At 49.4% G+C, this 14,459-nt stretch overlaps 1 protein-coding gene across 2 annotated transcripts; it reads right to left on the bottom strand.

Moving 5' to 3' along the window:
- Positions 1 to 2,334: 2,334 nt before the first annotated feature.
- TSSK4 (testis specific serine kinase 4) lies at positions 2,335 to 8,586 on the bottom strand. Of its 2 annotated transcripts, none has more exons than XM_032235453.1 (3): positions 8,372 to 8,586; positions 5,156 to 5,549; positions 2,335 to 3,124 (listed from the first exon to the last, which is right to left on the bottom strand). In XM_032235453.1, the coding sequence occupies exons 1-3, from the start codon at positions 8,581 to 8,583 to the stop codon at positions 2,840 to 2,842; spliced, it is 891 nt and encodes a 296-aa protein (XP_032091344.1). In that variant the 5' UTR covers positions 8,584 to 8,586; the 3' UTR covers positions 2,335 to 2,839. The 2 variants fall into 2 exon arrangements, with proteins under 2 accessions (XP_032091344.1, XP_032091343.1); XM_032235452.1 differs by having other exon boundaries at positions 5,156 to 5,519.
- Between the last annotated feature and the right edge of the window lie 5,873 nt (positions 8,587 to 14,459).

The raw sequence follows: 14,459 nt of genomic DNA, 5'->3' as shown, positions 1-14,459 counted from the left end.
CCAAAACTGATGTTTTTATAACTTTGGCCATTTTAAGAGGTATGGACTTCAACTCCCAGAAGTCCCCAGCCAGCATGGCTGACTGGGGACTTCTGGGAGTCGAACTTCATACCTCTTAAAGTGCCCGAGGTTTAAAAAAAAAACACCAACATTCTGGTAATCAAAAATCAGAAAAACAACTCCTGATTTTTGACCGAATGAATCTTTTACTTCATTTTGTCATCTTAAACCAATTATCCCAGTGTTTTTCAACCTCCGTCACTTTAAGATGCCTGGACTTCAACTCCCAGAATTCCATGCTTATGAGAACTTCAACTCCCAGAATTCCATGCTTTATGTGGATTTTACCTCCCAGGATTCCAGGTCTTAAGATATGTGGACTTCAGTTGATGAAGCATTTATCACAGGGTTTTTCCGTCTTTACCGCTTTAAGATGCGTGGACCTCAACTCCCAGAATTCCATGCTTCTGCGAACTTCAACTCTCGGGATACTGTGCTTAACATAGATAAACTTCAACTCCCAGCATTCCATGCCTCTATGAACTTCAACTCCCATGGTTCTACCTGCTTAAGACAGATGAGCTTCAACTCCCAGAATCCCATGCTTCTGTGAATTTCAAGTTTCAGGGTTCTCTGCTTAAGACAGGGGAACTTCAACCCCCAGAATTCCATGCTTCTGTGAACTTCAACTCCCAGGGTTCTACCTGCTTAAGGCAGGTGAGCTTCAATTCCCAGAATTCAATGCTTCTGTGAACTTCAACTCCCAGGGTTCTACCTGCTTAAGGCAGGTGAGCTTCAACTCTCAGAATTCCATGCTTTATGTGGATTTCAGCTCCCAGGAGTCTAAGTTTAAGAGGTGAACTTCAATTCCCAGAATTCCATGTTTCTGTGAACTTCATCTCCCAGGGTTCTAGCTGCTTAAGACAGGTGAGCTTCAACTCCCAGAATTCCATGCTTCTGTGCTTCTCCCAGAATTCCAGATCTTAAGATCTGTGAACTTCAATTGATGAAGCATTTATCCCAGGGTTTTTCAGCCTTGGCCCCTTTAAGACGCATAGACTTCAACTCCCAGAATTCCATGCTTTTGTGAACTTCAACTCCCAGGATTCCATGCTTAAGAGAGGTAGACTTGGTGCCCTCTGAACTTGGTTGTTACGTTCCAGACGTTTCATTACCCAAACTAGTTGACATCCCCAGTGCTAGACTTCAATTCCCACAATTCCAAGCTGACTGGGGAATCCTGGGAGTTGAAGTTCACAGAGCCTCAAATTTCCGTTGCTAAGAGAGGCATTGTGTGAAGTGAGTTTTGCCCCTTCTTATAGCCTTTCTTGCCCCCGTTGTTAAAGTGGATCGCCGCAGTTGTTAAGTTAGGAACACGGTTGTTAAGGGAAACTTGACTTCCCCCATCCAGTTGGCTTGTCAGAAGGTCGCAAAGGCGGGATGGCATGACTCCAGGACCTTGCAGCCGTCGTAAACATGAATCAGTTTCTCCGTTTGCATGTCAGAAGGTCACACAATGGGATCACATGACTCCAGGACATTGCAGCTGTCATAAACATGAGTCAGCTGCTAAGTTTGGTCGTCCGGTCGCAAAGCGGGGGGAATCAAATGACTCCAGGACCCTGCAGCCGTCGTAAACATGAGTCAGTTGCTAAGTTTCTTTGTCAGAGGGTCACGAAGGGGGAGTCCTGTGACTCCGGGATCAGCGGCGGGTTGCACATTTTCACACTATCCGTTCGCCCCATGCGGGCCTGCTTTGAAGGCGCGCGCACCACATTCAGCACATGTGCCCGGCCTTCCCCACATGCGCTTTGCTCGCGCGCTCTCCTTCCATCCATGTGCCCAGCCTAAATAGGACGGCACAGAGCCAGGGCAGGTCCACCGCAATTTCCGCCCACAATTTCTGCCGTGACCCGTCAATACCGCGTTCCACAAAAGAGCGGTCGACGAAAGCGCGTATGTGACGTCATCACAGCGCGACGAAAAAGATCGAAAAATTGAAATAAAAATTAAATTACAGCAAGCCGATTCACATAAGGGTTAGGGTTAGGGTTAGGGTTAGGTTAAGGGTTAGGGTTAGGTTTAGAGCGTTAGCGTTACGTTTAGCGTTAGGTTAAGGGTTAGCGTTAGGTTTTTCGTTAGGTTAAGGGTTAGGTTTAGGGTTAGGTTAAGGGTTAGGTTAAGGGTTAGGTTTAGGGTTAGGGTTAGGGTTAGGTTAAGGGTTAGGTTTAGGGTTAGGTTTAGGGTTAGGTTTAGGGTTAGGTTTGGGGGGGTTAGGGTAAGGTTTTCGCTTTATTTTTACATTTTTCGATATTTTTCGTCGTGCTGTGATGACGTCACATACGCGCCTTCGTCGACCGCGATTTTGTCATCCGCGGTTTTATGGTGGAACCAATTTCTGCAACCGGTTCAGGCGAACCGGTACAAACCGGCTGAATATCAGCTCTGTCCGGGATCCTGCACCAGTCAGTTGCCAAGCATCTGAATTTTTTATCACACGACCCTGGGCATGCCACAAAGGTCGTAAGTGTGAAAAGTGGCCCTAAGTCGCGTCTATCGGTGCCGGTGTCGCTTCAAACGGTCACTAAATGAAGCGTCGTAAAGTCGAGGACTGCCTGTAGCAAACAGACGAATTTCCACCCCCCTCTATAGGGACGAATACAGGTCCATTCTTCCCCCCTTCCCCCTTTTAAAAGCCCCCCCACCCTTGCCTTCCCCAGGACATAAATGGCCATGTCCCCGCAGCTAGAAATCCAGCAGCTCAGCTCAATGGCCAGACGCAAAACGGGTAAAGTCCCTCGGTTTTTTTTTTGTTTTTTTTTTTTTTTTAATAGACTACTCAGCTGCTTTTCTCCACGTTTTTAGACGGCTTGATCTGGCCCGTGCTCCGAGTCCGGCTGGCGGCTTTTTTTTTATCCGGCGAAAAAGTGAGGGACTTGGATTTGGTGTTGGGCGTGAGGGCGCTTTTGCCCGCCTCCGGCGTGCGGGGTCCACAGATGGCCTCCAGGGCCTTCAATTCGGTGGTGGGCTTCTCCGCCAAGAACTTCAGCACCCACGAGACCTTCAGGATCTCCAAGATGTTCAGCCGTTTCGAGGCCGGGCGCAGGATGCGACGGATCAAATCCTGGAAGGAGATGCATTTTTATTTATTTGAAACTAGCCGATAATCCAGTGTTGCTCGGGTATTTATTTATTTATAGGGGGGAAATATCCGGACCAAACGTAATTTCTAATGTTGGATTTCCCCCCTTGTGGAGTACTGTGAAACCGTTACCATGGCAACGCCACTGCACTGCACAGGAGAAGCCATTTTACAGCAGTACGGTAGAAGCCGTTTTAAGGCACAACAGGCTGTATCTTAACAGAACACACACCCCAAGGGGTTTTAGGAGTGTCTTACCCACACAATATTTGTTTCCAGAGGGCAAGTCATCTGTGTACCAAGTTTGGTTGAGATTGCTCCAGGCGTTCCAGAGTTATGCTGGAACGTACACACAGACGTTTTTATATATTTAGAATAACAAGAATAAAAATATTTTAAATTTTCGTCATTCGCATTTCGTTTTTGGTTCTCTTTCGGCCATCTTTCCTTCACGATGCTATTCCACCCTTTCTTGATATTTGTGTAACTCTTGTTGTCCAGTGGCGAGTTGGCTGTGGTGAGTTAATAACAGAATAAGGGTTGAAAGGGACCTTGTAGGTCATCTAGTCCAATACCAACACCCCACTCAAGGAGGGGACCCTACACCATTTCTGACAGATGTCAGTCCAATCTCTACTTCAAAGATTCTAGTGGTGTCCAGACACACACACACCACCCCCCACTGGGAAGGGAGCAAGTCTCAGCCCTGCTGGACAGTCGATTTTCTAAGTGGCTTAGACCCCCCCCCCAAAAAAATCTGCTAAAGTTAAAAGAAGGCATCTGGAAGCAAAAGAAGAGTGGGATGAATGAAAGAGAGAGGGGACTGAGGAGAAAGGTAGCTGTGAGGGACAGAAGGCGATGGAGATGGATGGACGAGTGGAGAGATAATTAAAACAAAAAAAAACAGGAAGGAATGAGAAGAAAGGAAGTAGATAGGAATGAGAAGGAAGGAAAGGAGGGAGGGAAGAAATAGAGGGAAGGAAGGAGAAAAAAGACAGAAAAGGAGAGAAGGGAAAAAAGAATAAGGCGAAGAATGGAAGGAAGGGAGAAGAGGGATGAACGAAGGAGGGAGGAAGAAAGGAATGAAGGAGTAGTAAGAGAAGGAAGGGGAGGGAGGGAGGAGGGAGGGAGGGAAGGAAAGGGAAAAGGGAGGGGGAGGAAAAGGGAGGGAGGGAGGGACAAAGGAAGTGGGAGAGAAAGTGAGGGGAAGAATGATGAGGGAAGGAGGGAGAGGGAGGAAGGAGGGAGAGGGAGGAAGGAAGGAGATAGGAATGAGGAGAAAGGAATATCAGAATGAAAAGGAAGGAAAAGGGAGGGAAGAAATAAGGAAGGAAAGAGAAGGATAGAAAAGGAGGGACAAGGGAGGAAGAATGGAAGGAATGGAGAAGACTGATGAACGAAGGAGGGAGGGAGGAAGAAAAGAATGAAGGAGTGGGAGAGAAGGAAGGGGAGTGGATAGGGAGGGAAGGAAAGGGGAAGAAGAGGAAGGGAGGAAGGAACAAAGGAAGTGTGAGAGACAGAGTGAGGGACAGAAGGAAGTGGGAGAAGAAAGGAGAATGATGAGGGAAGGAAGGAAGCAGGGAGGAGAGAAGAAAGATGGAAAGAGGGAGGAAGGAAAAAGGAATTAAGGAATACTGGAAGGGGAGTGAGCAGGAATGGCAGGAAACAGAAAGGGAGGAGGAAGAAAGGGAGGGAGGAACAAAGGAGAAGTGGGAGAGAAGGAGAATGAGGAAGAGAAGGAGGGACAGAGGGAGGAGAGATGGAAGAAAGAAAGAAGGAAAGAGGAAGGAGAAAGGAATGAGAGTAGGAGAGAAGACAGTAAGGGGAGGGAGGAGGGAAGGAAGGAAAGGGGAAAGAATGGAAGAGAGGGAGAAAGGAAGGAAGAGGGAGGAAGGGAAGGAACTCCACACATCCGCAGCCTGCCAAGGTGGAGAAATCCCCAGTTTGGTCGTAACTGTAGGCCCCATCATCCCCAGCCAGCAAGGCCCAGAGGGTTAGGGTTTCCCCCCTCACCTTAATCTCGTCGTTGATCTGGACGTGGCTGGGGAAGTTGACCTCCTTCTGGGTCTCCCGGAGCAGCTTCTTGAGGTTGGTGTCATCGAAGGGCAGGTGGGCCACCACCAAGGTGTAGAGGATGACCCCCATGCTCCAGGTGTCGGAGAGGAAGGGGTTGTAGGGCAGACCGAGAAGGATCTCCGGGCAGGCATAGGCAAAGCTGCCACAGTAGGTCTGGCTGAGGTGGGAGAAACAGCTCATCATGCGGTACGACGGGGTGGGCGGGGGCTGCGTCTGGGGGGCCACCATCTTGGAGAAGCCGAAATCCGAGATCTTGATGTTCTCCCGCTTGTCCAACAACAGGTTCTCCAGCTTCAAATCCCTGCCGGGCCGAGAGAGGACAGGTGAAGCCAAGGCCAACCACACAACTAACTGGGCATGGCCCGCCAGCGGCCAGTGGAGCTGGCTGCAGATTTGGACAGTGAGCAGGTTGGGGAAGGAAGATGGGCTAGTCCTGGAGTCTGGGGAAGACTCTGATGAGGGCTCCGTGTTGGAGGCAGAGAGCGAGGCCAGAGCCGTCCGACAGTTATCAGCTGCCTTCAGAGTCGGACATCAGTGAGGCAGAAGAGCAGCTGGAGCCTGTTCCCAGTGTTTGCATGCACAGAGTTGCCAGACGACGGGAGCAGCTAAAGGAACCAGGGTCGACATGGGAGTAAGGCCACAGGGGGATGGCAGGGATGGTTTCCGGCAGGCACTACTCATGGCCGAGCACGCATGTGCACTTCAATAAAAATTGTTCTGTGCATGCGCAGAAGCCAAAAACAAGATGGCGGGGCCTATGGCGCCACTGAGAGAACCGGTTCGGGGCCGTGGAAGGCCTAGGTCGCTGCCGGTTCCAGACACCCAGGTCACCAAACCACTACTGGTTCGGCCGAACCGGTAGGAACCCACCACTGGTGGATGGTGAATGGCCCCTCCCAGAGGGAATAAAAGAGGAGCGACAGGGGAGTGGAGTTTGCAGGAGACAGTTAGTTCATTCCTGCATTCTTGCCAAGTACTGGCTGGCCGCTCTCCAAGCCTGATCAAGGGCGGTAATTGTGAACTATCTAAAGGGGTTTATGGGGATGAGGACTCAGCTTTGTGCTGTTGGGGAAGCCGAGGTCAGAATACGTCCCTCCAAATCCTGCCGCGTGCAGTCCTCGACTTACGACGGGGACCTTTGGAAGTTACGACGGCACTGGAAAAAAGGGACTTTTGATGACCGTTGTTTACACTTACCACCGTGTCCGCATCCTCGTGGTCACGTCATCCGAATTCAGACGCTTGGTGAATGATTCGTATTTGTGACGGTCCCAGGGGGTGGCATGGACATTTTTGTGGCCTTCAAGGTGGGGTGGGGGGGTCCAGATTTGCTTAACAACCATGTGACTAAGTTTAAAAACTTCAGTGATTCACTTAACAACCATGGAGGAAAGGATGTAAAAGGGGGCAAAACAACTGTCTCCCTTAGCAAATAGAAATCTGGGCCTCCATTCTGGTCGTAACTCGAGGACGGCCTGTATTTTTCTGAAGGTGGGCAGAGTTGCGTGATTTGTAGGTAGTCCTCCACTTATGACCACATTTCTGTGGCTAAGGGAGACAGTTGTGAAGTGAGCTTTGCCCCATTTTACGACATTTCTTGCCACAGTTGTTAAGTGAATCACTGCAGTTAAGTCAATCACGCGGTTGTTAAGTGAATCCGGATTCCCCATTGACTTTGCCGGACAGACAGTCACAAAAAGAGACCACGTGGCCCCGGGACACTCAACCGTCATAAATACGAGTCCGTTGAGAAGGGTCTGAATTTTGGAGAGGCTGCAACAGTCGTAAGTGTGAAAAATGGTCATAAATTGCTTCTTCCAATGCCAATGTAACTTTGAATGGTCACTAAATGAACTGTTGTAAGTCAGGGACGACCTTGTCTCACCCATTTTCCAATAAAGGTAGCCCTCCATTTCTAAGGAACTCGGGAGGGAGGGAGGGAGGGAGGGAGGGAGGGAAGGAGAAAGGAGAGGAAATAAGGAGGGGGAAAATGCTATAAAAGAGGAAGGAAAGAATGGATGGTGGGAGGGAGGATGGATAGAAGGAAAAAAGGGAGGGAGGGAAGTAAGAAAAGAGGAAGGAAAGAAGGGATGGAGGAAGGAAAAGAAAGGAGAAAAGAGGAAGGAAAGAAAGGATGGTGTCAGGGAAGGAGGGAGGAACAAGGGAGAGTGAGGGACGGTGGTAGGGAGGAAGACAGGAGGACAGAAAGAAAGGGAGGGAGGGAGGAAGATAGAAAAGGAAGGAAAGGAGGGAGGTAAGGGAGGAAGGAAGAAAGGAGAGGGAAGAAGGAAAGAAGGGATGGGAGGGATGAACAGGGGAAGAAGGGACGGACGGTGGTAGGGAGGAAGATGGAAGGAAGGAAAGAGGGTAGAAGGAAGAAAGAAAGGGAGGGAGGGAAAGAAGTAAGAAAAGATGAAGGAAACAGAGGGAGAGAGGGTGGAAGGGAGAAAGAAAGGGAGCGAAGAAGGAAAGAAGGGAGGGTGGGTGGAAGGAAGAAAGGGAGGGAGGGAAGGAAGGAAGTAAGAAAAGATGAAGGAAACGGAGGGAGGGCAGAAGAAAGAAAGGAAAGAAGGAAAGAAGGGATGGGAGGGAGGAACAAGGAAGAGAGGGAGGGACAGTGGTAGGGAGGAAGACAGAAGGAAGAAAAGAAAGGGAGGAAGTAAGAGAGCATACAGAAAGGAGAGAAGGGAGGGTGGAAGGGAGGGAAGGAACAAAGAGAGCGAGGGAGGGTGGAAGGAAGGAAGAAAGGAAAGTAGGGAAGAAGGGATGGTGAGATGGAGGGAGGGAGGAGGAACAATGGAGGGAGGGGCAGTGGTAGTGAGGAAGTCGGAAAGAAGGAAGGAAAGGCAGGGAGGCAGAAAATGGATAGAAAGCAGGGAGGGAGGGAAGGAAGGAGGAAGGAAGGAAAGAGGGAAGGGAGGGAAGGAGGAAGTTTCTGCCATAAACTTCCCAAGGTTGGGAAAGATTTCCTGTGAAAACGAAAGAGAGGCAGTGTCGTATTTGATTCCTGAGTGGCCTACCTCAAAGGCCCGGAAGAACGTTGACTCCAACGGAATCAGTCGAGATCCCGATTCCGGACCTCCGTTCGAAAGCCGGCCAATTAAAAAAACCCCAAGGAAGCCTTGAACTCCCCACCCCTCCAATCCCTCTCACCGATGCACGATGCCCTTGCCATGCAGGTAGGCGATGCCCAGGGTCAGCTGCGAGAACCACTTGCCAGCCAGCGCTTCCGAACAGGCCCCGGATTTCTGGATCCATTCTAAGACATCGCCGCTTGGTGCCAACTCCATGATGATGTAATGGCGGGAGGTGGTCTCGATGGCCTGGTAGAAACTGATGACGTATTTGTGACGGAGGCTCTTCATCACCTGGAAAAGGAGAGAAGGCGTGTGTGTGTGTGTGTGTGTGTGTGTGTGTTTTCGAATCACGCCCTGACCCATCTTCCCTTACGTGTCCTTCCACTGCAGGGAAAGTCAAATATCTTTAGAAATTAAATAATGATAAGACCTAGCGTGGATTTTTATGTGTGGCCCTAATATAAGCCCTACCCCAGGGGTGAGTTAGCAATAGCAGTTAGACTTACATACCGCTTCATAGGGCTTTCAGCCCTCTCTAAGCGGTTTACAGAGTCAGCATATCACCCCCAACAACAATCCGGGTCCTCATTTCACCCACCTCGGAAGGATGGAAGGCTGAGTCAACCTTGAGCCGGTGAGATTAGAACCGCTGAACGGCAGATAACAGTCAGCTGAAGCTAGCTATCCAGTTTGTTGTTCAGCTGACCCACTAACAAACTGCTGAATGTCACTTTGCAAACCTCTTTCCGAGCAGCTTTTCAATTTAAAATCCAAAGTTTGCAGCTTTAAGACTTGTGGACTTCAACTCCCAGAATTCCACAGCCAGGCATGCTCAGTTCCGATTTAAAGCAGCAGTATTTGATTTTCCCCTTTGCTGAATCTCCTGGCTGAAAAGCGAGTTTCCTTCTTTCTTTTTCTTTCTCTTTCTCTTCTCTCTCTCTCTCTCCCTCCCTCCCTCCCTCTCTCTATCCCTCTCTTTTAGTTTTTAAAGCCTTTTTTCCCCTTACCTGAACCGACAGGGAAATAAACTTTTAAAGACCAAAAACTTCTGATGAAGTTTCTTACAGGAGAACAGGTTCGGGAGCGTGGCCAGGCCTTCATTACTACCGGTCCTATCCGGTACGCCAGATTTTTATTACGTCTTCTGGTGTACCGTATCGGGAGGAACCCACCTCTGACCCACACCCACACCGAGAATAACCTGTATTTCCCGGGGTAAGAATTTCGTGAGATAATCCTCCGAGGCCTTCTTCTTGGAGATGATCTTAATGGCCACCATGGACTTCTGCTTGGAGAAGTAAGCTTCGTAGACGGTCCCGTAGGAGCCGTGCCCGATGGCTTTGCCAATTTGGTAGCCATACTGGTCCATCACCGAGACGTACGGCGTGGAAGTCGAGTGTTCCACCATGGCGGAAAGCTCCTTCCCTGGGGAGAGCGCTTTCCTTCCAGAAATCGGCCGATTCGATCTCGGCTCTTGGGAGGTCTTTAGAGGTGGGGCAGAAGGGCCCGCCGCCGAGGGGGGTTGATGGGACGACGTCTTGCTTGATCCTAGTCGGGATATCTCGAGAACTTTCTATAGAAAGGGCACACCATTCCCCCCCACAGCGGGTTCCTCTCCTCAAAGATCTGGCAGAGGAACCTGTGTTTGGTTCAGAGAGGATCAGGTGGCGGTGGGGATCCACTGTCGGGATCCACTTCTCTTCACCCTATTGGGTCTAGGATAGGAGCACTCACAAAGGAGGGCTTCCCTTTGACACTATCAGAGGGATAAAGGGCTGCCACCTCCAAGACCTTGAAGGGTTGACCGGAATCACCTCGGCTGGGTCCCACCAAGATTCCTGATGATGCCATAGCCATGTTGAAGCCTTCTGTCTACCCTGATTGGCCAGTGGGGTTCCGGTTACCATAGAGAACCTTCTAGAAATGACAGCATTGTCCTTGGAGGAATGCTCCACCGAGTCTAAGAAGGAAAGAGAACAATGGAAGGAGGGACGCCAACCCCCCCCCAGTTTAAACCATGCTTTCCATGGCAATTACGTTCTCCAGCCTTAGCATCGTGAAAGATGGGTTGACTTCAACTCCCAGAATGCCACCTTTTCTGGCCTTCGTTCGGCCTTTTGGTGTCGTTTGGTCTCTACACAATTCAGTAAGCCTTCCGAATAATAAGAGGTGGAAGGGACCCTGGAGGCCTTCTAGTCCAACCCCTTGCTCAGGAAGAAGATCATTCTGGACAAACTTCCAAACTTTCAGTGATGGAGCACCCACAGCTTCAAGTGGCAAGCTGTTCCAACGATTAAATTGTTCTGTCCGGAAATTTCTCCTCAATTCCGAGTTGCTTCTCTCCTCCTTGGTTAGTTTCCATCCGTTGCTTCTTGTCCTGTCTACCGGGGCTTTGGAGAATAGCTTGGCTCCCTCTTCTTTGGGGTAGTCCCTGAGATACTGGGACACTGCTATCATGCCTTCCCTAATTCTTATTTTCATCACACTAGACCAAGGGTCGGCAAACTTAAACACTCAAAGAGCCATTTGGAGCCGTTTCCCACAGAAGAGAAAACACCGGGAGCCACAAAGGTCCTAACCGGAAGCCCCCTGTTCAATTCTGGAGCTGACCGGAAGTCCAGTTCCCCCCACCATAGAGTCTCCTCCTAGCGCGGCGTCCTTTTTCCTCTACCTGTCATAACCAAAAGCCCTATCAATTGTGGAGATAACTGGAAAACCCTCCCCTTGCCATTGAGTCTTCTCCTGGCACACTGTGATTCTCTCCCCCGCTCCCCCACCGGAAGCTCCTCTCAAAATTGTGGCGCCGACCGGTGACGGAGCTGCAGCAGAGGGTGGAAAGAGCCACATGTGGCTCCAGAGCCGCAGTTTGCTGACCCCTGCATTAGATCTACCTAATTCCCGCAACCGTTCTTCATATGTTGTAGCCTCCAGATGCCGCAAAGAAATCCAACCTCTTTTCCAAGGCTCCAAAAAGCAGGCTAAGAAACAATAGAGCGAAACTAATCAAGGAGAAAACCAGGTCTAGGAATAAGGAGAAATATCCTGGTAGTGGGGATAATTAACCAGTGGAACTGCCTGCCACTAGAGGTTGCGGGTGCTCCATCACTGGAGGCCTTTAAGAAGAGACCAGAAAGCCATTTGCCTTGTCTTCTGCTCAAGCAGGTGAGTTGGACTAGAAAAGGGCTCAGCAATCCGCACAGTGGTGACATTCACATTTTTTTTACTATCGGTTCTGGAGACGTGGCTTGGAGGGCATGGCAGGCGAAGGATACTGCAAAATCCCCATTCCCTCCCCACTCCGGGGGAAGGATACTGCAAAATCCCCATTCCCTCCCCACTCCGGGGGAAGGATACTGCAAAATCCCCATTCCCTCCCCACTCCAGGGAAGGATACTGCAAAATCCCCATTCCCTCCCCACTCCAGGGGAAGGATACCGCAAAATCTCCCTTCCCTCCCCACTCCAGGGAAAGGATACCGCAAAATCTCCATTCCCTCCCCACTCCAGGGAAAGGATACCGCAAAATCTCCATTCCCTCCCCACTCCAGGGAAAGGATACCGCAAAATCTCCATTCCCTCCGCACTCCAGGGAAAGGATACTGCAAAATCCCCATTCCCTCCGCACTCCATGGGAAGGCTACTACAAAATCTACATTCCCATCCCACCCTGGGGCCAGCCAGAGGTGGTATTTGCCGGTTGTCTGAACTACTCAAAATTTCTGCTACCGGTTCTCCGGAACCTGTCAGAACCTGCTGAATTTCACCCCTGAACCTGTGGCTCTGGAGCTGCATGTGGCTCTTTCATCCCTGTGCCGCAGCTCCCTGTGGCTCAAAATATGCGTCACAACCACCAATGTGCGACACCCACCGGCACGCAATTTATTGAGCTTTTTGAACGTCCCCGGTAGTCCAACCATGGATAAATCCAGGAAAAAAAATTTTCAGAAGAAAAGAGAATGTTTAATTCAACTACATACACTAGTTTTGTGGCTGCTCAGGAAATAGTTAGGCACAGGAAGGATTTTGTGGCTCCCGGTGGGTTCACCGACAAAAGGGCGACCGACATAAGCGTGCCCGACTAAACCACGTGACAAAACCACGGGTTCTAAACCGCGCCGACGAATGAGCGCTGAATCGCACCGACAACAGCGCGCCAACAGAAGCACGCTGTAAACCTAAACCTAACCCTAACCCTAACTCTAACCCTAAACCTAAACCTAACCCTAAACCTAACCCTAAACCTAACCCTAAACCTAACCCTAAACCTAAACCTAAACCTAACCCTAAACCTAACCCTAAACCTAACCCTAAACCTAACCCTAAACCTAACCCTAAATCTAACCCTTACCTTAACTTAAATCGCGCTTCTGTCGACGCGCTGTTGTCGGCGCGCTGTGTTGACGTCGCGGTTTTAGCGCCTCGTTTTTGTCGGCGCGCTTTTGTCGTGCACACATTTGTCAGGTCACGCTCCCGGTGTCCCTTCCACTCTGTTAGTCTACATTCGGTGATAGTGAGTCTCCCTGAAAAATTCCTCTCTTGATATTAATTTCTCCAAATCTATCAACATCGACCAACAATTGTGTCTTACGCTGTGCTGTTGATCTTGGCACCAAGCTTTTGATGTTTCGACGGTTATTCCTAGGCACTTGATTATCAATCTTAGACGGTCAAATGCCTTTTTTGTAGTCAATTCATGCTACTCTGATGGTCTTCCTTCTTCTCTTGCAGTTTTCCAAAATCACCTTATCCGTTAGGAGAGTGGTACAGTAGCCCAGAGGTGGAGCTCTCGCCTCACAATATGAGGGGCTGTGAGTTCGATCCTAGGTAGAGGCTGATATTTCTCTCTCTCTGAGCACAATGAGAATATATCTGCTGAACAAAACTCCCCATTGGTGACAGGAAAGGCATCGGGCCAGTAAACACTTAGCTCCATTCAGTTGCTAAAACTCCACCCTGCAAGGGATTATGGGGTCGTTAAATGAAGACAATGATTTTATCAGCTGATCTGTTGGAAAGAGCTTTCTTTCAACCAGATGCTGCTGTGGTTGAAGTGGTGCTCCAGAAGTTTTGGGATGCCCCCCCTTGTATTATTACCACCCTATGCTATTATTGCATACACGGGTTGTCCTCACCATTCATTTAGTAACCGTTTGAAGTTACGACGGCACTGGGAAAAAAGGACTTGCGATCGGTTTTCACACTTATGACCATCGCAGCATTTCCCCACGGTCGCGCGACGAAAATCCAGCCGTTTGGCATTATCGGTTGGCCCTTGGAAATCCCACACTATTTAAAGTTTAATCGATATTTAAAGTTTTTCATTATTTATTTTACACGCGATATGCCTTTAGGCGCTATTGAATAGGTATCATTCATTTCCGCTTTAATTATTCAATATGTAGGCTTATGCTTTATTTCAAAACTTCTCTGAGGTGCCCTGTTTATTATTTAATTATTTATTTGGCACGCAGGAGGGTTCTTTATGATTTAATTATTTCATCCGTGGGAATTTCTTTTATGTTTGGATGTGCGCTGTTTTATTATTCAATTATTTATTTCATGTGCAATTTATGAATTGATATGCCTCAATGTAATATGCACTAATTGTGTACGGTTTCATAATTAAATTAATTCATAATTAATTATTATTAATTTATTAATTAACCATATATTGGATATTTATTAGGGTGATCCTTTTAGCTCAGGTTTGGAAAGCGGTTATTATGGGATTAAGCAATTAAAAACAATATTGGAAGGAATCAAGAGTGCAATTTTATTTTTGAGATGCCGGATTGAGCTTCTCCTGTCTGCCTGGACCGTCTAGAAGGCCTCAGGGAGCCCTGCTTTCTGTTCACGCCTCTTTTTCTCCCCCCCCCCACTTCCTATGCTAAACGTGGGCCTGTCCCTTTAAGACAGTGGGCGTGGCCAGCGCGCAACAAGCGCCGTGACGTCCCCGCTCTCCCCTCAAGGAAGGCCCGCCTTCCCGCTTCCCCCCCAACCCGGAACTGCGTCCGGGTGTGGGCAACGAAGGCCCCCCGCGGCCCGCTGAGGGCGGAAGCGAGCGACGGACGTGGCCAAGGCTGCCCGCGGCGACCGCCTGAAGGACCCCCGACGGCTCGGAAGCGCGGCTCCGCTACTAAGCCCTATTTGCTCTTAAGGACCGCG

Source organism: Thamnophis elegans, chromosome Z (genome assembly GCF_009769535.1).
Source record: "Thamnophis elegans isolate rThaEle1 chromosome Z, rThaEle1.pri, whole genome shotgun sequence".
NCBI classification, from domain to species: Eukaryota; Metazoa; Chordata; class Lepidosauria; order Squamata; family Colubridae; genus Thamnophis; species Thamnophis elegans.
This window is presented reverse-complemented; position numbering and strand designations above follow the sequence as displayed.